Source organism: Chenopodium quinoa, unplaced genomic scaffold (assembly GCF_001683475.1).
Source record: "Chenopodium quinoa cultivar QQ74 unplaced genomic scaffold, ASM168347v1, whole genome shotgun sequence".
In the NCBI taxonomy this organism is placed as follows: domain Eukaryota; kingdom Viridiplantae; phylum Streptophyta; class Magnoliopsida; order Caryophyllales; family Amaranthaceae; genus Chenopodium; species Chenopodium quinoa.
In genome coordinates, this window is record NW_018742249.1 from 165,049 (window position 1) to 189,374 (window position 24,326).

General features: G+C 32.2%; 2 protein-coding genes across 2 annotated transcripts; both read left to right on the top strand.

Moving 5' to 3' along the window:
* Positions 1-1,785: 1,785 nt before the first annotated feature.
* LOC110682775 lies at positions 1,786-5,806 on the top strand. Its single transcript, XM_021859112.1, has 4 exons — positions 1,786-2,256; positions 2,353-2,437; positions 4,932-5,040; positions 5,170-5,806. Exons 1-4 carry the CDS (start codon positions 2,148-2,150, stop codon positions 5,278-5,280), a joined length of 414 nt encoding a protein of 137 aa, XP_021714804.1. The 5' UTR covers positions 1,786-2,147; the 3' UTR covers positions 5,281-5,806.
* A 13,752-nt stretch (positions 5,807-19,558) lies between these two features.
* Positions 19,559-23,264, top strand: LOC110682784. Its single transcript, XM_021859124.1, has 2 exons — positions 19,559-19,874; positions 22,686-23,264. The coding sequence occupies exons 1-2, from the start codon at positions 19,631-19,633 to the stop codon at positions 23,018-23,020; spliced, it is 579 nt and encodes a 192-aa protein (XP_021714816.1). The 5' UTR covers positions 19,559-19,630; the 3' UTR covers positions 23,021-23,264.
* Positions 23,265-24,326: the final 1,062 nt, after the last annotated feature.

Consider the following 24,326-nt stretch of genomic DNA (forward strand, 5'->3'; position numbering starts at 1 on the left):
TCTTTCCCCATTGATCTAGTGGACCTTTCCTTTTTCTTTGTTTTGGCAGCCTATGATAAAGCTATTTGGACCTTCTAAAAGTGTATTAGACCCTTCAATAGAATTAGCCTCTTGATTCACATCATAACATTAGAGTTAGGCGTTAATTAGACCTGTCTATCGGGTTGAACAAGTCAAGTCCGGGTCGAGTCACTTCGGGTTACGGATCATTCGGTTCGGGTCACGAGTCGAGGAATGCTCAACCCTAACCCAAAGTTTCGGGTTCATGTAGAGCTGTTAATTCGGGTAAACAGTTCGAATTTGGGTCGGGTTAGTGTGGGTGGGGTCAACTCGAGTCGGGTTAATACAAGTTAATGTCATAATCTTTACGGGCCGGGTTCAGGTTGAGTCATGCTTGATTCGGGTCACGTCGGTTCATACATCTTATCGGGTTTAGATCGGATCAATAACAGGTCGGATTACATTCAGGTCGGGTGAATAATAGGTCAGATTTAATTCGGGTTTTCACGGGTTATAACAAGTTAAGGTCATTTTCAGGTTCGAGTCGGGTTTGATTCAAGTCAATAATTTGCGGTTATAATCAGGTCAGATGATATGTCTATTTTATATAGTATTTTACCTTCGTCCCTTGGTCATAATTGGTAGTGTTTTTGGCTCTTTAGAGCCACTTTTATTAATTGGTGTTTTCTAGTGTTTTCGTAGTTTTGGTTGAGTTTTGTAGGGAATTGCACTTTAGGAGCATTTTTCCGGGATTATATAGAGCGACTACGAGCATTGGAGGAGCATGACCACTAGCCGTAGCCCAAGGCCGGTTAGAGTCATCGAACCGTTGATTAAGGGCTCGACATATGAGATACCGAGGCATTGGACCGAGTGATTAAAGCCCCAAAGAGGAAATTAGCCTTTGGGACGAAGTTAATAGCCCAAACGAGAAGTCCAAGTTGCCCAAGGTTATCTCTCGGTTCGAGGGTCCTCGCTCGGAGGCGCGCCTGACCAGGAGGGCAGAAGAACTAATGTGCAGCAACCCTTTGCCCGAGCTCGCGCCCGATCAGGCGCGAGAGACGCCCCATAAAGAAAAAGGCGGGCCCGATCGGGCGGTGCCTCGCCCGATTGGGCGCGTGTTTTCGGAGGATGATTTTCGGCGATTTTTACTTAGTTTCTAATTAGGATTTTAGGAGCTTTGTGTAAATACATTTTTAGTTGTTTTAAGATGATTACTTTCTCTCTATTATTCTCTTTTACCTCTTCTCTTAGACTTTCTCTCTCTACTTAATTTTTAGATTAAATTTCTCTCTCTACAACTCTATACTTTGGTCTTGATTCAACTCTCTATTTCCGTTAACTTTGGTAACGAATTCTTTCCCTTTAATTTCAGTAATTTATTCTCTTTCTTTCATCATGACTTGTTTATTTGCTTTGATTAGTTTAGATTTAATTATGTGCGAGTAATTTTCTTTCTAGGGTTTGTGGGGATCCAAAAACAATATGAAGGGGTAATTTATTACTGTTGATTGTCAATGCTTGATTAATTTCCTATTGATTGATTCAATGCTATGCAACTAGACTTGCGCAGGTTTATTATGTATGAGTTTAGCAATAATATTGATTCGAGAGATGAGAATTGATATTTAGGCCTAGTTTCAATAGGCATGTTAATTTATAAATAGTTAAGTCGAGATTCGAGAGATGAGATTTAATACCGGTAGATTAATTTTGTGATTGTCATACGTAGCGAAATCCCTTTATGATCTGATTAATTGATGCATTATCACCTACTCACTCATACAGTCATACCCAAAGATTAACGACGTTCTCCAATTAGATGTCATAAAATTATATTACGTGGCATTTATGCCTAGTCATCTCATGCGATTTTATCATATTACCCCGATTAAATGATGTAAAAGTCCACAATACCCCTTTTGATTGACGGATTATGTTTATCAAATATGTAAGTATAAACTTGAATTTGGGGATTTTCTCACACTAATACTAATTGTCAAGCTCGTTGACTTGTCGTCGACTCCATTTTCCCCCCACCCAATTCTAAATACTCATTCCGACTTCTCAGAGGTTCAAAAACACATTAATGGCACAACAAAATCAACCTGACCAACTAAATCTTCCTGACGAATTTTTCCACCCTAATGGAAGGAAATTTGTCTTTGCAAAGACAAATTATTCAATCACTCAGTAGAATTGAAGACTCTTTAAGTGGATTACAGGGTGAATTGGCTGCAATGAATTCAAGAAATGGTATAGATTTTTCATTGAAATTCATAATTTGTAATTATTTTTCATACTTTCTTTAATTTGTTTAAATTTTTTTTATGAAAAACCAACAAATTGGAGCTTCCAATGGAGGTGGTGCTGGTGGCGTGGTAGCTTCTAGAGTTGGTGACATTGAAGCAAATGCAGTCCTAGGAGCTGAATCAAGGTACTAAATTATTGAAATATTTGTTGGGTTATTCTAATTGTGAAATTGTTGTTGGGTTATTCTCCCTTAATTAATATATTGTAGTAATAATATTGGTGTGGTAAGAAAGAAGAAGAAAATGAAAGAATGAGGGTTTCGGTGGTGGTGAGGGTGCTTTTGGTGGTGAGGGTTAGGTTTTATTGTGATTTCGAGGGAGGGGATAGGTTTAGGGAGGTTTGGGGGTGGGGTTAGTTTGGTTCATGGTGGAGGTGGGGTTTGTTTGGTTCATGGTGGAGGTGGTGGTAAGTGGTGGTTTCGGGGTGATGGTGGTGGTCAAATGAGAGGACGAGGGTGGTTGGGGTTCAGTTGAGGGGGCCATGGGTGGTGGGGGTCGATGGTATGGTGAAATGGCAAAGACTGCCATCATTGGAGGCATACCGGCAAAAGTCCCTTGCTAAGAGGCTGTTAGGGTATGAGCACGCAGCGGAAATGTAAAATAAAACGAGAAATTAAAGGTAAAATGTAAGATAAGTAATAAAAGGAGACACGATATTTACCGTGGGAAAAACCCTCTAAATACAGGTAAAAAACCCACGACGACGAGCACCAAAAAATTCCACTATAATAAAAAGGAGATACAAAGTTACCCCAATAATAGGGTATTGAGATACAACTCTTACAATTAAACTCTCAAAATAAAAGAAAAGAAAATAGTGGAATAAATTACAAGGAGGAGATTAACTAGGGAGACTAGTGTAAATGGATGAGTAATTTTGTGAGTGGGTAAATTTGTATAATGGAGGTTGAATGTATATTGGTTAGATGCCTCAATATGAGCCAAACTCCAACTATTTATAGTTGGTTAGGTCGGTGGAAATGGATGCCCCAAGATGTATGAAGAATTCTCTAGATTTGCTTGCATGATAATATTGCTTCTAGAAAGTTGACTATTTTCTAGAATAATCAACATAATTGTAGAATATTTGACATACTCTTGAAGCAAGAAGAATTGTATTAGGCTTCTTCAAAACTTGGTCTATATGAAATTTTGGGCCACATCTACAGAGGCCATATGAGAAGTTAGGCCCGCGTTTCTATAGACCCTTCAAGGTGAATTTGGAAGGTGGCATACTAACTTGAGTTACCTGCCACTTGCCGCATTCATTCTGTTTTCCATGTGTCTCGACTTAAGAGAGCACTTAAGAATCGAATGACTAACCTGAACATTCCTAGCCAACTATTAGAGGAGCTTGAGTTAGAGGTAGCACTCGAGAGTGTGTTAGAAGTTAGGGCATCTAGGAGCAAACCTGAAGTACTCGAGGTGCTGGTAAAATGGCAAGGACTGACATCATTGGAGGCAAGGACTCAGGAGATAAGAGTAGTATTGTGTAAAATGTAAAGAAATTGAATTAGAAAAGTGTGTATTAAACTTTTCAGCAATTTGATCTTTGCATCAAGTTTCAAGTGTAGATGGATAATGTGAATGAATAATTTGTATAGTTAGGAATAAGACATTAGGTCCTTTTTCGATTGAGTACAATGGTAGTTTTTAATAACAATATTATAAGATTTAGAGGGACTACTGCTTCGGTTCCTTTTTGTTGGTTTACGCTTTGACTATATGTCTCTCACGAAAAAATTCAAAACTTAACCAACATATAGGAACCAACAAGTAGTTATCTGTGTAAGGTAATCTAGATGTACTCATCACTTTTATCATTTTAAAGTTTTGTCAAAAGTAGATGAGCTATGAACAAGCTAGTTGGGAAATGAGCAATGAGAAAGTTATTTGTTGGAGACTGCTGGTAGTCAACTGTTCACATAGGTAAACATTTTGTAGACTTCAAGTTTTACAGAACATTTGATTTTTTGGAGTTGCATGTTTGCTAAGTTGATGGACAGGCTTGCAAACTGATCATTGCAATGCTTATGGTTATGTGTGCGCGCAAGTAGTTAGCTCTGTATTTTGCTGTAAAGTGCTTGTCCTGCACTCTTTATTTTCTTGCTAGGCCTTTCTTAGCTCACAAAATTAACCACGATAGGCGTTAATTAGATGCTAACTCTGAAGATTGATGAAATCTTTTATTAAGTCCTGATCACTGGAGTCAGTCTTTTAAAGCGGATAGGGAAGGTGTGCAGGAAGTTGAGCTGTGACATCATTGGAGGCAAGGACTGCCATACACAACAAGGGGTAAGAGAAGACAGGGAGAGCAGGGAGAACGGTTAAGGGTAGGAGCTGCTATATGCAGCGCAACTCAGTTTAGTTCAAGGGGCCATGGGTGGTGGGGTTCAGTTCAGGGGGCCAGGGTTGGTGGGGCTCAGTTCAGGGGCCATAGGGTGGTGGGGCTATGGTGGCGGGAGTGGGGCTATGGTGGCAGGAGTGGGGGTTTAGAAAGTGCAAATATTTCATTTGGGATTGTTAGAAAGTGCAAAATTTTCAGTTGGGTTTGTCAGAATTTTGTGCTTATGATACATGTTTGCTGTTCTTTTCATGTTGTTTTTGTGTTGTTTTTAGGTTGCATGATTTGTCAGTATTGCTTCAAATCGTCTCCGCTGTTGGCCAATACGGCTCCTATGCTGTTGGGGTGTACAATACCATGGCACATATGTCACATATGTCAATTGTAAGATATATATATATATATATATATATATATATATATATATATATATATATATATATATATATATATATATAATATATTCTTTTTTTTTTTTCCAAACGGTTTGTAATTTACCTTGTCTATTTTCAGGTTCTGTTTTTGGCAGTTGCACTTGGCACAATCGTGACTTTTCTATTTTTGTCGTTTGTTCTTGCTGCAATACTGCAATATTTTGGCATGATGACAATTTGGAGGAGATGACGATTTGGCGGTGTTTCTACTGGTTTAGTGCAGAGGTACATATTTTGGTACAGAGGTGGAGTTGTTTTCTCTCTTCTCGCTTGTTTTTATGTCTTGTTTTGACGTTATGGTATCCACCATTAATTAGTTCAATGTAACTACGATATGCTGTGAATTTACACTAAAAAGTCTCCCCCCTCCCTTATGGCAAGGCAAAGTGCCTGATAGCAGAGTGGTATATTTCTATTGACCTTTGATCCAAACTTGGCACAATACTAGCTCGTGCTGCATGCTTTGTCAGCCAGACTGCTACTATGCTACTGAACATTATAATTTTTTGTTAATCTTGCATTCTTACTGTAAGACCGTTTGAATTGTTTTGTTCTCTGTATATATTTATATATATAACTATGTTAGTATATTTCTATAATGACAATTGCTCAGTACTCACTAGTGTATGATTTTAGTTGGTTAAAAGACAGTTACTCTTGAAATGCTATTCAATCTCATCTCTCCGAAAAAAAAAAAAAAAAAAAAAAAAAAAAAACCTTCATTATACGTAGTTATTAGGTATTACTCTTTATATTTTCTTCGGTATTCAACATTGTATTTCAAATTGTCAACATTGTATTTCAAATTAATAATACTAAAACAAATCAAACATTGATGCTCTTTGCACCTTTATATTTTAATTGCATTTCACTGTGGTTGTGTAGTATGAAATTCTTGTTAATTTTGTGTAGCTTCATATAAATGAGTTGTAGGTCACGATTCTTATAATGCTAGCATTCGAGCTGCTATCTTTACCAAAATAAAAAAAAAATAAAAAAAAAAACATTGCGGGATATACTCACACCGTTGTGAAACAAATCAAGCCTTGTAGCATTCTATCGAACAAACTAATTAAAAATAAGTGTTCCAAAAGAAACTAATTAAAAATAATTCTTGTTAAACAAACCCGCTTTGTTAGTTTTTGAGCCTATTTTCAAGAGATTGGGCCACCAAGCATAGACCCGGAGGTGATATTTGACGACGAAGTAACTAACACAACTTTGATGCCTTTGCAAGAAACCTTGAAACATTGACCTACAATATTTAAGGTGAACTCCAAATCAACGTTGTGTTGCTTTTTTGTACTCCCTCCGTTTTTAAATAATTGCTCCACTTTTCTTTTCCGACCGTTTTTAAATATTTGCTCCATTTCCTCTTTTGGAAAGCTTTTACAATATTTAATTCATTTCTTACACTTAATGGACCCAACATAATACTCTCTCCCCTCATATTCTTCCACTACTTTTGTTTTTTTTTTTATAATTTTTATTTTCTCAACTACCCCACTATCTCCATATTTTATTACTTTCTCCAATTTCTCCTAAAACTCTGCGCATGGGGAAATGGAGCAAGTATTTAAAAACGGAGGGAGTATAATTTTGAACTGGCATCCCAATTTGCATGATCTTCTTATGGCTAAGAATATTTTCGTGATAAAAAGAATCAAGCTCTATCGAGGAGAGGACATAATTATCATTTTCGTAAGTTAGTGACACCAAGATTGGCTCAAATAACAACCATAACCTATTAAGTAGGGAAAGAGTTACGTTGAGATCCAAACTCAAATTTGGCTCCATAGTAACATTATTCGAGATCATCATCATAGGTGATAGTTTCGCCTCAAAAGAATCCACCTCGAATTTATATCGATCTTCATGTCCAAATTGTCCATAATAAGCCACAATGAAGAGTGCTAGTCCAAAAATTACAAAACATACTAATTTAACGCGCCGGCTATCCCCACGCACAAACCAGGAATTTTCATTCTAGGGACCATCGGATTTGATTGCTCATGGAAAAACTTTTGTAAGCTAGAAATAAAATACTCCGTATATTGTTATGCGTATTTATTAATTTTTGATGCAACAGTGGAGTATTTATAGATATAGAACTAGCATAGTTCTCGTACGATGCACGGTTTACAAATCAACATATTAATTTATAATTTAACTTAATGATTAATAATGGAATCACTAAAATTAACAAATTAAACATTCATCGTTGTATGTACAATTATACACACAAATAAAGACTCACATTAATAATCAATGGATAAGTTAGGAAATGACAATGTAAATACTGTATATACAAATAAACATTCATCATTGTAGTAATATTTTACGATCCCTTAAAAAAATAAAATAAAATTTTAAGTTATTCTCATTTCTAATTTATTTTTAATTTTTCCAAATTGTGGGTTTCAATCCAGTGAAAAAGGCAAACTAATAATAAACATCATGATAAAATATATTTTTCCTATGAATAAAGGCTTTATGTAGGTTTTACTTATAAAAAAAAATTTAAGTTTGAAACTAACTCTATTTTTTTATTAGTTGCAACTAATAAGAAATTTTTTATATCCCATAAATAATGCACACTTGTTACAACTTGCAAGCAAAAGAAACAGGGGTAATATTAAAAATCAAATATGTTGAACATTAGTATATGATTCATATAAATTTTAGAATATGTTCACTCAAATACCTAGCCAACCCTAGTGCATACTACTCATCATGTTTTTTTCAATTAAATTTCTATTTTTAAACCCCGCATAATACCCGTTTTGCATTACCTCGAAAATAACAATGAACATACACACAAATATAGACTCACAGATTGACCAAGGGATTAAGAAAAGACAATGCAAATAATATTTTACATTCCCGTCAATTATAAAATAAAATTTTACGTTATTCTCATTTCTAATTTACTTTTAATTTTTCCTAATTGTAGGTTTTAGTATAGTAAAATAGTCAAATAAATTAATTATAAACACCATAATAAAACATTTTTTTCCTATTATAAAGGTTTTATATAGGTTTTACTGTACACAAAAATTTAAGTTTGACTTTTAAAAACTAATACTAACTCCCTTTTTTATTTTTATTTTGTTTTTTGCAAGGACTCCCTTTTTTATTAGTTGCAACTAAAAAAATATTTTATAGCCCATATATTATACATCTTTGTTGCAAGTAATAAGAAGCAGGGATAGTATTTTTTTTTTTTTAAAAAAATGTTGAACATTAATCAGTATGTTCATATAAATTTTAGAATAGGTTCAGTCAAGTACAACCCTAGTACATTGTACTCATCATGTGTATTTATTCAAAAAAAAATCATTTTTTGACTCCGGATAATACCTATTATGCATTAGCCCAAAAGTAACCCTAAAATAAACTAAAAATAGGAAGATAATGAAATAGAGTAATTATCAATTAAAAGGTAAAAGTGAAAAAGGTAAAATATTGTTGAACGTGAATAAGTGTAGTTTAATTAAGAAAATTATTACATATAGTGGCTAAGTTGAAGACAAATATTATTATTTCAAAATTAATTATATATACTATGAAAAAATATACTTTGTATTATAGTTATAATAAAATTATACATATAGGTTATATTTGAATCAATCATTTCAAAAAATTGTTAACATATTAGCAAAATTCATTAAATATAGGTTGCCATAAATCAACTTATTTCCAAATAGTTTATATTCTATCAAATTTTATTAACAAAAATTCTGAATCAAAATGATTTAATATTATTATTCCAAAATTTTATTAACAAAAATTCTGAATCAAAATGATTTATATAATAAATTTTAACCAAAATTATTATATTGTTCTAAGGTTTCTTTAATTTTTTTTAACCATTCATTAAATATAAGTTTCCATAAATGAACTTTATTCCAAATAGTTTAGATTCTATCAAATTTTATTAACAAAAATTCTGAATCAAAATGATTTATATAATAAATTTTAACCAAAATTATTGTTCTAAGGTTTCTTTAATTTTTTTTTAACCATTCATTAAATATAAGTTGCCATAAATGAACTTATTTCCAAATAGTTTAGATTCTATCAAACTTTATTAACAAAAATTCTGAATCAAAATGATTTATATAATAAATTTTAACCAAAATTATTATATTGTTCTAAGGATTCTTTAATTTTTTTTTTAACCATTCATTAAATATAAGTTGCCACAAATGAACTTATTTCCAAATAGTTTAGATTCTATCAAATTTTATTAACAAAAATTCTGAATCAAAATAATTTATATAATAAATTTTAGGAAAAATTGACAGGAATATTATGACCTTTGCTCCGTCCGCCCAAAATAAAACGACCTTTTGAAATTCCCCCAATAAAACGACCTTTTACCCTTATCTTCTTAAAATAGAACATCTTCAACTGGTAACCGGAGTTTGTAGGTAGAATGGTTACGTGGCAATGACCGTTGGGGTTTTAAAATACTCCTCCTTTTATTTAACCCAGCTCCATGTCGTTCTTCTCCCCTGTTCCACTATTTTCTTTCATTTTCCTCCCTTTTTTTTTAATTTTAATTTTGTGGTCTCCCATTGTAAATGGTGTCATGTCTTTAAGAAGGCAATCATCTAATGCATCTCTGTCATCTTCTAATTCAAGAAGAAATACTCGTCCAAAAATTCGGTGCAACTGGGCGCGGGAGAGATGATGTGGTTAGAACAGTGAGACAAGGGCCTAATTTAGATAACAACTGCAGAAGATTTCCAAATGAAGATGTTGGAAAAAGACACAATTATATTGGAATTGGAGTATGAGCAAAAATTAAGAGAAGACAAAATTAAGAAACTACAATTGAAGAAGGAGAATTTGGAGGAAGATGTACAAGAGATGAAGAGTGAAATATCATGTATCCGAGTTGAGCTAATGAAGGCTTGTAGAAATGAAAAAAAATTGGTAAGTTTATCACAAAAGGTAGACATTTTACCTACATATCAACCACAATTATCACATCTATCAATCTAATCAACCAAAACATATCAGATATTCGAAAAAATCAACCCCTAAAACAATCGCAAAATCCAACCCTAACATCAAATCGCATAATTGCACAATTAACAAGTCATCCAATTCAACCAAAGCTACTAAATTTAACATCTAATTAGCATAATCACACCATAACACAACAAAATTGGACGCAAATAACTACAATTATCTAAATAACACATTCACAAATCAGACAAAATAAGGCAAAATGTAAGCTCAATTACATACCTTCGAACCAATTCCAGATTTTCCAATCACACAATTCGAGCCTTGTTCCTTCTCGCAAACAACCCACTTCAATCCTTTCCCCAACCACTAAGTCAGAGGAGCAATTAAATTCAATGAGCTTCAGTCCTTTTTCGCATCTTTAATGGAGTTTGCAGAGAGGACGAAAGAAGGACAGAGAGAGAAATTGAATTAAAGGCAGGGAAAAGAAGGGTAGTTGGGTAATTAATGCCACGTAGGCTAAATTACAAGGGAAAAGAAGGGTCAACCCTTAGCGTGGACCAGTATAACAAGTTGTAGCCGGTAACCAGTAAGATGTTCTATTTTAAGAAGATAAGGGTAAAAGGTCGTTTTATTGGGGGAATTTCAAAAGGTCGTTTTATTTTGGGCGGACGGAGTAAAGGTCGTAATATTCCTGTCAATTTTTCCTAAATTTTAACCAAAATTATTGTTCTAAGGTTTCTTTAAATTTTTTTTTTAACCATTCATTAAATATAAGTTGCCATAAATGAACTTATTTCCAAATAGTTTAGTAACTATCAAATTTTATTAACAAAAATTCTGAATCAAAATGATTTATATAATAAATTTTAACCAAAATTATTGTTCTAAGGTTTCTTTATTTTTTTTAACCATTATAAGACAAGCAAATCATAGAGTGACATGTGTCAGCCTCACATTGATTTGCTTGTCTTTTAGTATAATATAATAAATTTTAACCAAAATTATTGTTCTAAGGTTTCTTTATTTTTTTTTAACCATTATAAGACAAGCAAATCATAGAGTGACATGTGTCAGCCTCACATTGATTTGCTTGTCTTTTAGTATAATATATTGATTGATGATTGATTGATTGTACTGATCGACAAACCGACCTAGCAACGAAATTTGAGTCAATATAGGATAAGGATTTGTCAAAGGATAAATTGCATGATATAAGTTTCTACCTCTCAAATCCTAATCACAATTAACTTGATTTACTATGTTTTTTATCAATCAATCAATAACAATATACTAAAAGACACACCAGCAATGACACGTGTCATCTTCTGGTGTGTCCTTAGTATATATTTTAAATTTAAAAAATAAAAAATAAAACTTTTAAAAATTGATAGAATATATACGCAAATTAAAATATTTACTTCCAAAATTTAAGGAAAAAAAATAGTAGAATAATATATTTATAAACATAAATATCTAACCATATCTTTGTATAAATAAATTTCTATATTAGTAATTACTTTTTAATGTATAATGATTATTTATAGTAAAAAAATCATGAATATATAATTTTCAACTTGGTGAATGAAAAATTATCATATTTGAAATATAAATAAATTGCCATCGAGGTTCAAAATAGAAGGAAACAATATAATATGTATTCAAAAAAGATTTTTTTTTAAAAAAAAAAGTAGCTTGCAAAAATTGAAATGAATGTATTTTAGATTTTTTTAAAAAATAAATTGATACTCCGTGACAAAAATTGAAAAACCGTGCATGACACGGGATCTAACCTAGTTTTCATATATAGAAATCATATCTCAAAATCATGTATCAACATAGGTTTCAGTTTAGCGGCCTCATAAGTACAAGCCCTACTCCAATATATAAAGAAGCCTAATTTTATACGAACTTTAGAATCCAAATTATTTTCTACTAGACAATGGCTTTCATAATTATTTTTATGAGAGTTTCAAAGAGTAAAAAATTTATAAATATATAAAAAGTACTATATTAAGATTTAACTTATTTTTTTAAAAAAAGATATATTTTCATGTAAAAGATAATGATGATATAACATATTTAAATTTATTTTATTTAATAAAATTAAAATTATCACGTAATTAACAAATATATTGTGTGTTGATGCATAATAAATTAATAATCATCCTATCATATTATATCACTAATAGCAAGTTTCGCAGCCCGACCACGACACATCAATACTTAACTTTTTTTAAAAATTCTCAGTTTTTTAAAAATATCTTAAATACGGGTGAGAAGCTCTAACCACTTGAGCTATCCCTTACTCTCTCCGAAAATTTTGTAGATATTATAGTATTGCAATTATTACAAAACGATGGAGTATTGTTTATTAAAGAGATACAGAGTAATTTGGAACTTCCTCATTTTGAAAGATATCTATATCTATATACCTAATTACCTATACTAAAGTAGAGTTTTTTTTTTTTTTTTTTTTTTTTTTTTTTTTTCTTGAGGGAATTTTCTCACTTAAACTCTACTTTATATATATTTTTTTCTTTTAGGATTTTGTAGAATTACTACCTCTATTATATATTATTTACAACGATTTGACATAAAGTAGAGAGGAAAAATGTCTAATCGTTGCACATAATATGTAACGGAGGTACTCCGTAGTATTTATATGCGGAAACTTTATTATTTTAATTATTTATTGGTATAATAGACTTTTTCAATTACATTTATATACTTATATTTAAATTATCATGATTTTAATAATCGAGTGTGGCTAGAAAATTATCTACTCGTAGTTTGTAAGGAGGCAAAAAAAAGTACTCCCCATAAAACAAAAAGGCAAAAGTGTTATGAAATATATGTGGATGTCTATATACTCTGTACTCTCCGGAACATTATAGATCTAGGGTTTATTATTCTCAAAACAAACCCTAGCATTGTATCTGTATATATATGCATATCCCTACTCTATAGAATAGATACACAGATTAATTCTCTCTTAATCTCTCATGTTTCTCCTTATTTCACAACACGCTATTAGCACCAGCTCTAAGGAGTTAAATAGTAACTGCACGAGTATTCTTAAATATACACCTCCCCTCAATCAAATTGTAATCCTTATCATACATTCATTCAGGTATCCCTATATCTTTTTCCCCTTACTTTTATTGATTTTATCATATTGTTATTATCCTACTTGAATTAAATTAATCATAGGTGTTATACCTTTTGGAAATTCGGAATCACATTATATCTAAACAAAATGTTGGAATTTTGCAATTATAGTTAGTGTGGACTTGAAATATAATTGGGTGTATTGACCAGGATGAGTTTGAGTCCTTAATTATAATTTGTTGTTCCATGTGAAAAGTCCTACGAGTAGGAACTGGAGTATAGGCAAGCCCTGATAAGTGTTAAATAATTAAGGAAAATTTGTCAGAAACAACCTTTTAAAGTATCCACTTTATTTAAAACAACCATTTAAATTTTTTTTTTGCAATTTCAGACCATATTATAAATTTTTTTTTTATCAAAGACAACCAAATGCTACTTTCCGGCGTTTGACTCTATTTGTCCTGATGTTAACCACTAGTGTGCAACACACATGAACTCGTATATTGCTTAATACACCAATTTTCACTCCAATTCACTCGTACTAAAAGAGGGATGAAAGAGAAGCAGAGGTTTTAATAGGAGTTAATTGGAGGAAAAAGGGGTGTATTAAGCAATGTAGGAAGTCACGTGACTCGCACACTCGTGGTCAACATCGGCAAAAATTGGGTCAACGCCGGAAAGTAACATTTGGTTGTCTTTGATAAAAAAAATTTATAATGTGGTCTTAAATTGCAAAAAAAATATTTAAAAGGTTGTTTTAAATAAAGTGGACACTTTAAAAGGTTGTTTTTGACAAATTTTCCAATAATTAACTTAAATGAAATAGTCCACCAGTTAATTTTTATTTTTATTTTTATTTTTTAATCCATGGATAACTAGTGTATGTAGATGATTATGTGTTCAAGTTAGCATGAATCAATCTACTTTTCATGACTACCTATGAATTTCATAAAATATTCCATATTGATTTATCTAATTGATTACGATTAAATCAGCATAATCTTTAAACATGTGATTATCTATATTGAACTGATTATTTGTGCGAGATCCGATTTTATTGTTTAATCGCTATCTTAGAAAATGTATTTGTATGATTTGTTTTAGGTAAAGGTTTACTCTAAACTTTGTACAGATTTATTTGGTACAATAAACATTTTTATTTTTAATGAATTACATGATCTCGTATTCAAATATAGATTGTCTATTTATCTTATATGGGCATGTGTTATCTTATGGAGTCATGATAAATCATGGTTTAATTGTATCCCATTTTTAGTGATCTTGTTGATTGTATATATGTGCTTCTTTTTCCTTTCTTTTATTGTGATTTACTACAGAGAGTATAATTGATCAGTTAGTTTGTGATCAGTTTATATGCTTTGAAATCAATTCAGGGATTTTGTTTTTTCAAAAACTCATCAACAGTTAGTAATTAATTATACTTGGCGTGATTGACTTCATGGTTCGACTGAATCAATATGAGCACTTCAGCTAGTATTAATGTTTTATTCACATTATGTCTATAGAACACTTTCATTATGTTGGTCATAAATAAGATGTCTATAATTAACCCCACGGAGGTAACAATCTATGTTAATTAATAATTACATAAATCCCAAAAACGATGGTTGATTATGGCTATTTTTTTTTTTCCACTCGTGATCTTATTGCATATAAGATTTATCTCCGATAAACAATATGTGGATTGGATATGGGTCTAAATTGGTTGTTGACATTTTAAATAAGATAGTATTTATATAATATTGTGCCACAATTAGTGTGAAGACCTATGTGTAAGTGATTGCTATGTATTTCTTATCTTGATGTTATGTTTGGTTAATGTTTATCCTTGAATAATGATGATCTTAGTTTGTTAAATCGATCCCTTGATTTTAGGCATTGCTATTATTTGAACATATCTTTTAGTATACGATACTTTTCCATTTGTATATGTCCATTGTATATATAGCATGATTTTCTAATTAAGCTAGCATCTACTTGAGTTAATATACCATATACTTGTATATTATTTAGCTCATTTAAGTATTTTGCCACAGTTAAACTTGTGTTTCTAATATTTCTTACGAGTAAATGGTCAAAACTCAAGAACTTGATGTGTATGTGCTTATAAAAGGATTAAAGTTTGGGGCCTAATATATACGAAGAATGATCTAATTGTAATTCTCTGAAACTCATAAAACTAATTATACTTTTATGACTGTGATGATTTATATATGTATATGATGTCATGTTTTATTGTGCACACGAATGTTTTGTTCCACCACGTACAATTCATGCTAGCTAACACTTGTTTGAAGATGAATTTGACAACAATCATTTATTGTGCTACTTATATGTGAAAGGAGTTTCATTAATGAATTATACATTTTCATGATTATGTCAATTACATGAGATACTAATGTTTTTTTTTTTTATGAAATATTAAGACAAGTAGTGTACTACCAAAGTACTAATACACTAGTTGCATACTCCTTTTCATATATGGACGGTAAGTTCTAGATATTATTCATGTACATATGCATCATAATTGACATTATTAAAATGATCATATAATTTGAACAACTATCACAATTTTAACAATTTTAGTATGAATATGTTGATTGATGTGTGATTAAATTCAATAATAGTATTATGTACGAATGTACCTACTTGAAGTTGGATCATTGAAAGTAAATTAAATATGATTGCACAATATTTATGTGAACAAGAGATAGATGACATTGTGGAAAACTTACTTGTAAAAATATATTTATTATGCTCATACTTATAAGAGATTAATAAAATTGGGCAAGAGTTGCGAGTAAGAGTGTATAAGAATAATATTATTATGCAGGATACATGCATTGCTAAAAGAACTTATGCCTTAAAAGGTAGAAGAGATTTAAAGATTGTTGGATTATTTTTATACCCCCATAGGCAAGGATTAGGGGGAGATAGTGTTTATTCCATTGTTTTTATGTAATCCTTGCACATGAATAATTAAATATGTTGATGGTCAATTTGGTACATACACTAGCCTAAATATCAATTATTTAATTAATAGAGGTAGCCACACGATAATCAAATATTTAGAATGATACCATCTTGAAGATGGATATAAATAAATGTCGTTACCTATATACTAGCTATAAATGTACATATTAAGTTGATGTCCTAGAAAGACAAGATCAATTGCTATTAAAACTAGCACACCTGAAATGTGGTAATCCAAAGGGTTACAATGATAATATAAGAATTCTTGAAAGAGGAAAGGAGCAATAATTGACAATGACAAATTTGAGAAAGTGCCACATTTTGATGCATCTCCTGAAGAGATCATTTCTAGTATATTAAAATGTGTTATGGTTATATATAAAGTACTCCAGAAGAGTATAAAATGTTGTCCAATAAGATTAGCATGTATCAAGATTACAATCGATCAATGCTCTAGTGGAGTATGAGTATTAGTTAATTGTCTTACCAATTGTAGAAAAAAAACACATCAGTGTATTTATATCACATCATATTCATGGCCATGCATAAAAGTACTCTAATAAGGTGATCACCAATTTATAAAACTGGCCATAATTTAAATACTAAAGGAAAAGTGATTGGATGTGATATTAATAATTAGGCCATCCGGGGTTTAATAAATTCCCTCTATGAAAACATGAAGTTTCATTTGATATGAAAGAAATAATGTGTTGACGCTCTCTCATGTTAAATATATGAAATAAATTGAATGGCAAGACATAACATTGAGATTGAGCTATATTTGGATTGTGATTTTTAATAGTTTGTGTGAAAAGAAAAGTTCAAGAGATAATACATTAGTTTTTCTAAATAATTGGTGACCATAAGTTCACTAGAATAATTTATATGTTGACAAATATTAGGTAACCAGAAGCTCACCACGTACAAGTTATATGTGGAAATTCTAAGTAGCTAGTATCATACTATCAATATTTCTAGTGATCCCGAAGATCACCACCTAGTGAAATTACAAGAAAGTTTATATTTGTATAACAATTCTCTTGATTGGGGCTATTGTATGTTAGCAAATAAGGAATAAAATAATAAATTAGCAACTGCACAATTTATTACCCCTATTAATATTGATCTCTAGAAGAGAACAAAATTTCATTATTCTCCAGAAGAGATAGAACTTTGTTAAATATATATGATTATCCTACGAGACGAAATTTGATGCACATGAAATTATATTCTAAGTTGGTGAAGAATTGCCCCAATATTTAAGATATTTTACCAACTTAAGGGGGAGGATTGAAGTAAGTTGGCAAAATTATAAAATTATTATTAATTGATCCCTATTATAATACTTTGTAAAGTTACATGCCAACTTTTATGTCAAGATAGGTTGCACATCTACTATTTGATTTGTATACCGTTATGACCCATTCAAACGCAAAGAGATATATATTTTGGTCATAGAAGAATGTGCATACATTGAGATGAATCTTGCCTATTTTTGTTGAATCACTACACCTGAACTGTAGATTGTAAGATCAGTTCCAATATATGTGATATATATATGTGGCAAGATAGTGCAGCTGATATTAATACCATAATGTATGAAATACCATAGATAGAAGTGGTATATATAGATATCTGAGAATTATAATAGATGGCCTATGATATGAAAAAAAAAAATTTAATGGTACCAATTCAATTGGAGATGTATTCAGATATCATAGTAGATTAGCATGAAAACTTGTATCTTACTGAATTTTATAATACCGGTATACTGTGAAACCGATAAATAATATGCATATGCATTATTATAGAATGGACTAGTGAATAAGGGATCTGAAATACATATGTCCATTTTAATGTCGACATAATGATAATAATTAAAAGTTTATCATGGACCAGAAGTCCAATGAAATATGGATTTTTAAATCCACACTGTACAGTGTCTTGCATTAATTTGAGTCTTATGTCTCTGTGCATGCGTGAATCATAGGTTAATGAATTGCTTATTGCATGTTTAGGATGTTGTTAGATGCATTATTCATTGTATATTTTGTTTAATATCTTATCATGATTCCTATATCTCATATTGCATGCATTAGCTAGTTTCTATATAATGTTTGCGGTATATGTAATTGTTCATTATATACATAGAATACATATTTACAACTTTAATGGAAAATTAAAAAAGACAAATTTATATTCCAATGGGCTTATAATTATGATGAAATTTTATATGACAGTGATATAATATTATTTATGAATCATGTAAGAAAAGTTCCCAAAGAACTTATATACAACATATCTATAGCCCTACAAATTTTATATGTGAATATTACAATTATTATCAAACTCATGAAAAGTCAATATGACTATATCATCGATATCTCAACCTGAAGTTTGAGTATGTGAGATTCAACAAGTCTTTGTATTCATTGGCGAAATCTCATGTAAAACATGAAATGTCTAATTAAAGAATAAAGTTGAAATACTATTAAGATTAATATTCTTGTGGCCCAGAAGAGCCACGAGCAAAATATGTAATTAGTTTAATTTTTTAATTCTAATGATACTGGAAAATGAAATATATATGATGATATTAAGTGTTTCCATGATATTATGTTTGGATAATGTGATCAATCATTGATCATCATTTTGTAGTATATGTGACCTCCAGATGAAGGCAAACATCTAATTGTTATGATAATTCGAAACAAAACTATCGAATGAAATAGTGGTAAACACATGTATTATTTTCACAAGTATGAAGAAATGAAGACGCCTCAATAAGTCCATGTGAAGATTTGAATATTCAAGTTCAAGTTCAATTTCAAAGGATCAATCATCAAGAAATGGTGTTCTACTACATGGAATAAGTTACCCAACCATATCGCGTCGGATTTATTGCACTTGAAGATTTCACGTTAGTACGTTATGTATTCTTCAGGGGGAGAAAATACACGTTGCACTCTTTTTCCCTTAACCATGGTTTTATCCCACACTGGTTTTCCTGGTAAGGTTTTTAACGTGGCAGCATTTCGAGTGTATTACGAAGAATGTTATACTCTTTTTTCCTTCATTAGGTTTTTATCCCAAGGGTTTTTCCTAATAAGGTTTTAATGAGGCACAATCTTCGATAATAGACATCCAAGGGGGAGTGTTATGAAATATATGTGTATGTCTGTATACTCTACACTCTCCGAAACATTCTAGATCTAGGGTTTATTATTCTCAAAACAAACCCTAGCATTGTATCTGTATATATATGTATATCCCTATTCTATGGAATAGATACACAGATTAATTCTCTCTTAATCTCTCATGTTTCTCCTTATTTCACAACAAAAAGTATAAATTATTCCTGTCAAAAAAAATAAAGTATGACTGTCTTTTGACTCAAAATGAATAAACTCGTCATAGATTACTTACGGTAGTTGACAAGTAAGCGCACAGTAGAAAGAATGGGAATTTGGGAGTGGATTTATTCACCCATTAACGCCGTCAAACAGAACACTCCCAACATAACGCCGGTGACAGATGTTTGCCGGAAAACCTACGATATTTGTCGTGATTCCACTGTTCATGTCGCCGGCAAAGCACGTGACTTTCACGGGTACTTGTGCGATGATCAAGTTCGCGACAACCTTAGCAGTTTCGCCGTCAATGTCTCCAAACACAGCGCCCTTTATATCGCCCGATCATATGGTATATTCCTTCTCTTTTACTAGTATTTTCTTTTTTTTCATTTTGTTGCTAATTATTGAATTTCTTGATCATATGTCGTTTTTGTTTATATTTATATTGTTTTTTTTTTAATCTTCTGAAAATTTGTGCATAAAAAATTGTTATTAGTAAATCTTCAGATCTTCGACATGGGTATGATTTATAAACACTTTGACACTTCATTTTGGACCTAAATTATAAAAGTACTTGAATTGTGTTACAGGAATAGGTCTAGTACCCAAGTCCGATTATTATTATTGATATGTTTAAGGGTTTTATAATACTAAAGCTGATTAATTGCATGTTAACAGTATATAACGTGTCTATCATAAACTTGGTAGTGATAATTCAATGACTTTTAAAGTGAAATCTGCTTCATGGTTAAATGACATGATCAAAGTCAAATTCTATGCTAATTGGACTCGGGTGCCCATGTCCAAAATGGGTTCATGTCCAAGTGTCCGACTTAGCCATTTTGTGAAAATTTCAATGATTTTGAACTATAATGAAGTGTCTTGGTATTCTACCCACTTCCAATGTTGAGGGTATGAAGAGTCCGAGTAACATAGGTCAATTTAAGTAAGTATGCATAGTTTAACACTCTAGTACTCTTCAAAGAAAAACTGAGGCATGAGATGATCCACATGATTGAACTAAACACAGAAGGTAAAGTTTGATTTTAGTTGATGTAGATTGTGGGCTTTGTGGCAATGGATTGATGGTGTATGCTATAGCCTTATAATTTGGGAATTTATTGAATTGGTGTGGGTTTTTCTTGGATGCTCTTTCTTTTTCTCACTTTACTCACCTTTTTTCAAACTCTTTCAAATGATTATCTTGTTATGTTCTTTTCTTTATATCAATGTTGTTGTTGTTGAGAGGGATGAAATTTTTGCAAGTAAAAGTATTATTGGGAGTGATTATATTGCAATAATGGATATAATATAGATGCATGATAACTAAAGAAGTATTAGTTACTTTGTCATCTTAAAAGATGGGTAAGTTCTGAAATCCATTTCAAAACATATATAAAACTTCTAGAAGCTAGCTGAAAGGGAGTCTAAGGAATTCAGATGATGCCTTTGTTAATAAATTTATTGAAGTGCACTGTGTAAAATGATCTCTTCTGAGCTCCATGCCTCCATGTACAAAATAGCTTCCTCTGAAATGACTAACGAACCTCAATCCTACTTAACGGTGTCCAAGTGTAGAGAATTAGCCACTGAGAAAGAGGTGAGCTGACTAACCAACTGAAGTTAGGCCTCTTAAGATTGGGATTTTGAAATTTGCTGATCAAATATACTCCAGTTTATCTCCTATAAGCATGGCTACTCAGTGGTTTGAGTTACTATGTGTTATTTTCCTGTTCGTTGATGATTTAGTAGTACATTAGGAGTTCTTTTTAAAATGAATGTGATGGTTCAGTTATTGATTTGATTTCACAATCAGTGAAAAAAAAAAAGGCTAATTCACTTAAGGAAAGAGTAGAGAAATTGGAGACTAAAGTAACTAAATCTGAAAACAAGTTTAGCTCGATCTAGGAGAATAGCTCACAATTAAAAATACCAAGGTGCTGGTGATAGGGGATGTCCTGAAGATCTTTAGTGGCGGAGCAATTTGTGGATATTAATCTTTTCGTCAATTTGATCATTGTAGCAAGTTTTAAGTATAGTTTGATAATGTGAATGAATAAGTTTGTATAGTTAGGAATAAGATGTTAGGTACTTTTTCGATAGAGTACAATGGTAGTTTTTAATGACTATTAAGATTTAGAGGGATTACTCCCTCTGCTCCTTTTTGTTGGTTTACACTCTGACTATTTTTCTCTCAATAAAAGATTCAAAATGTAACCAACAAATAAGAACGGGAGGGAGTAGTTATCTATATAAGGTAATCGATGTACTCATTACTTTTATCATGCATTAAAAGTTTTGTCAAAAGTGGATGAGCTACGAACAAGCTAGAGCAACAAGCGTGTTATCTGTTGGGAACTGCTCGTATACAACTGTTCGCATAGGCAAACATTTCTGCGATGGCTTCCATAGACCATTATCATTTTATGAAACTCTACAAGTAGAAGTTTTACAGAACATTTGTTTTTTTTTTTAGTTGCATTTTTTCTTAGTTGATGGACAAGCTTGCAAAGTGATCATTGCAATGCTTATCGTATTACTGTATGAGACAACTTTTGGCTGTTATGTGTGTGAGCAAGTAGTTAGCTCTGTATCTTGGTGTAAAGTGCTTATCCTGCACTCATTATTTTCTCGCAAGGCCTCTCTAAGCTCACAAAATTACCCACAATAGGCGTTTTATGCTAGATCTGAATATTGATAAAATCCGTCATTAGGTCTTAATTACTGGAGTCAGTCTTCTAAAGCGGGGTCTTCTTTTCTGTAATACTTGCTTCTCTGAGGGAATTTATGCAGCCGTGCAGGAAGTTGAGCTGGTGGGAGTTTCGGGAATTTTAAAGTTACGCTTCTGTTTTCATTTTCAGAAAATAGAAGTTTAATAATCTTGTGAAAGGAGGGTAGTACTCACTTTCCAGTCTCATTTCCATGTACCCAGTACAAGGGATAGCTTCCAAGACTAACCTGTGCCTCAATTGTACTAACCATTGTCCAAATGTAGGAAATTAGTCACTGCAGCAGATATGGCTAACCAACGAAAGAGAGGCCCTTGATTTAAGTTGTAATTGATACTCGTGAAACCTCTCAATCTCTCATACAATTGTACAAGTAGACTACTCTAAATTATTACTGTTAGATTGCTCAGTATGTGTTGTTTCATGTACAGGGTGTGGTCCAATAATTGATATTGTTTCACGATCAGTACAAGGAAAAAAGGCCGACTCACATAAGGGAAAGATAGAGGAGTTTGAGACTAAATTAGCTAAACTTGAGGAGGAGTTGAGCTCTACTCAATTAGAGATACAAAGGCTGAGGTCTGTGTCGAAATCCCAAGATGAATCCAACTTAAGTACTACGTATCAAAGGCCAGAGGATGTGCTGAACATGTTTATGATGGAACGATCTTTGGGTAGAAAACTTTTTGACAACCTGATCATTCCTGTCGATGTTGGATCTGAGAGGAAGGGGAAGACAGTGTCGAGTACAGATGGAAATTGTTAGTAGTAACAAGAAATGTTCATTGATGTACTGTATTAATGCATTGTACTAGTGTTTTAGTGTTTGAACCCCTCGGTGTCCCCTAGTATGGCCTGTGTCTTGAACACCGTACGACACTCCTCTCTTGCTTTTCCATGGTTGATGCATCTAAGAATATATTGCCTATTTAGTAACATGAAAGGAAGCAAAGCAAGCTCTCTTGTTAGATGCGGAGTATGCTTCATGAAGTTGCACTTAATTATTTTCATACAAAATGCTACAAAGTAGAAATTGTAATTATTAGGTGTCGATTGCATGATATCCTTAAACTAATACTGTATCTGTATTCAAATAATCTCCTTATTAGATTTGGACATGAAACTTAAATCATCAAAAAAAAAATATGCAACATTCAATAGTATTAATTAGACTCGGTTTATTGAATCACAATCACCACAAAATTTAGATAAATACCAAAGATTTAAATGCCCAAAAAAATCACCTACACCATCATACAAGGTACAAACCATGTACTAGTAGTATATTTGAATCTCTCCAGCATGGTGGAGGATGTTCTAGGCTTTACCAATTCTTCCAAAGTGGAAAATCTTTGGTTGGAAATTGCTACATGAGCTCTTCCTTTGGCAGCTATTCTACATTCTCGAGGCTCTTTCCAATTGATCCAGTTTGTCCTTTTGTCATGTGGATGTGGAATCTGTATCTCATACATTCAGAGATTGTGGCTATTTGCAGTTTTTGGCTATCTGGAGCTTTGGGCGTTAATTAGGACCTTATGCAGTTTCCTCCGTTTAGTGTTTGGTTATCGAGTATAATTTCTCATTTTTCGTCGTTGAAGTATTGGAAGGGTATTGCTTCTTTATTTGCTCTTCTTTGGGCAATTTGGATTTCTCGTAATCAACTGAGGTTTAGGAATGTTGCTTGGTCCCCTAGGACAATCGTTGATTTAGCTACAAATTGGTTTCTTCGTAGTATGCAAGCTCTAGATTGGAAGAGGTCTTCGCAGTTTTCCTGTTTGGGTCATTTGGAGGCTAGGCAGGATGTCCATAGGCTTTGTCTACAGGGATTACCTTATATTTCTCTAACGGTTTGTTTGATTATAGATGGGGCTTGGGATTTTTTTACTTATAGGGCTGGAGCAAGCTGGATAGTTCGTGATCTTCATTCTTCTGAGGTACTAGGAGGTGGTTGTCGGGCTTTTATGGTAGGTTTAGCGTTGGAGTCTAAGCTTCAAGCATGTGCCTAGGGATTGGAGTTTGCTATTCGTAAAGGCTTCTTGAAAATCCGGGTTTATACTGATTGTGCTGCCCTC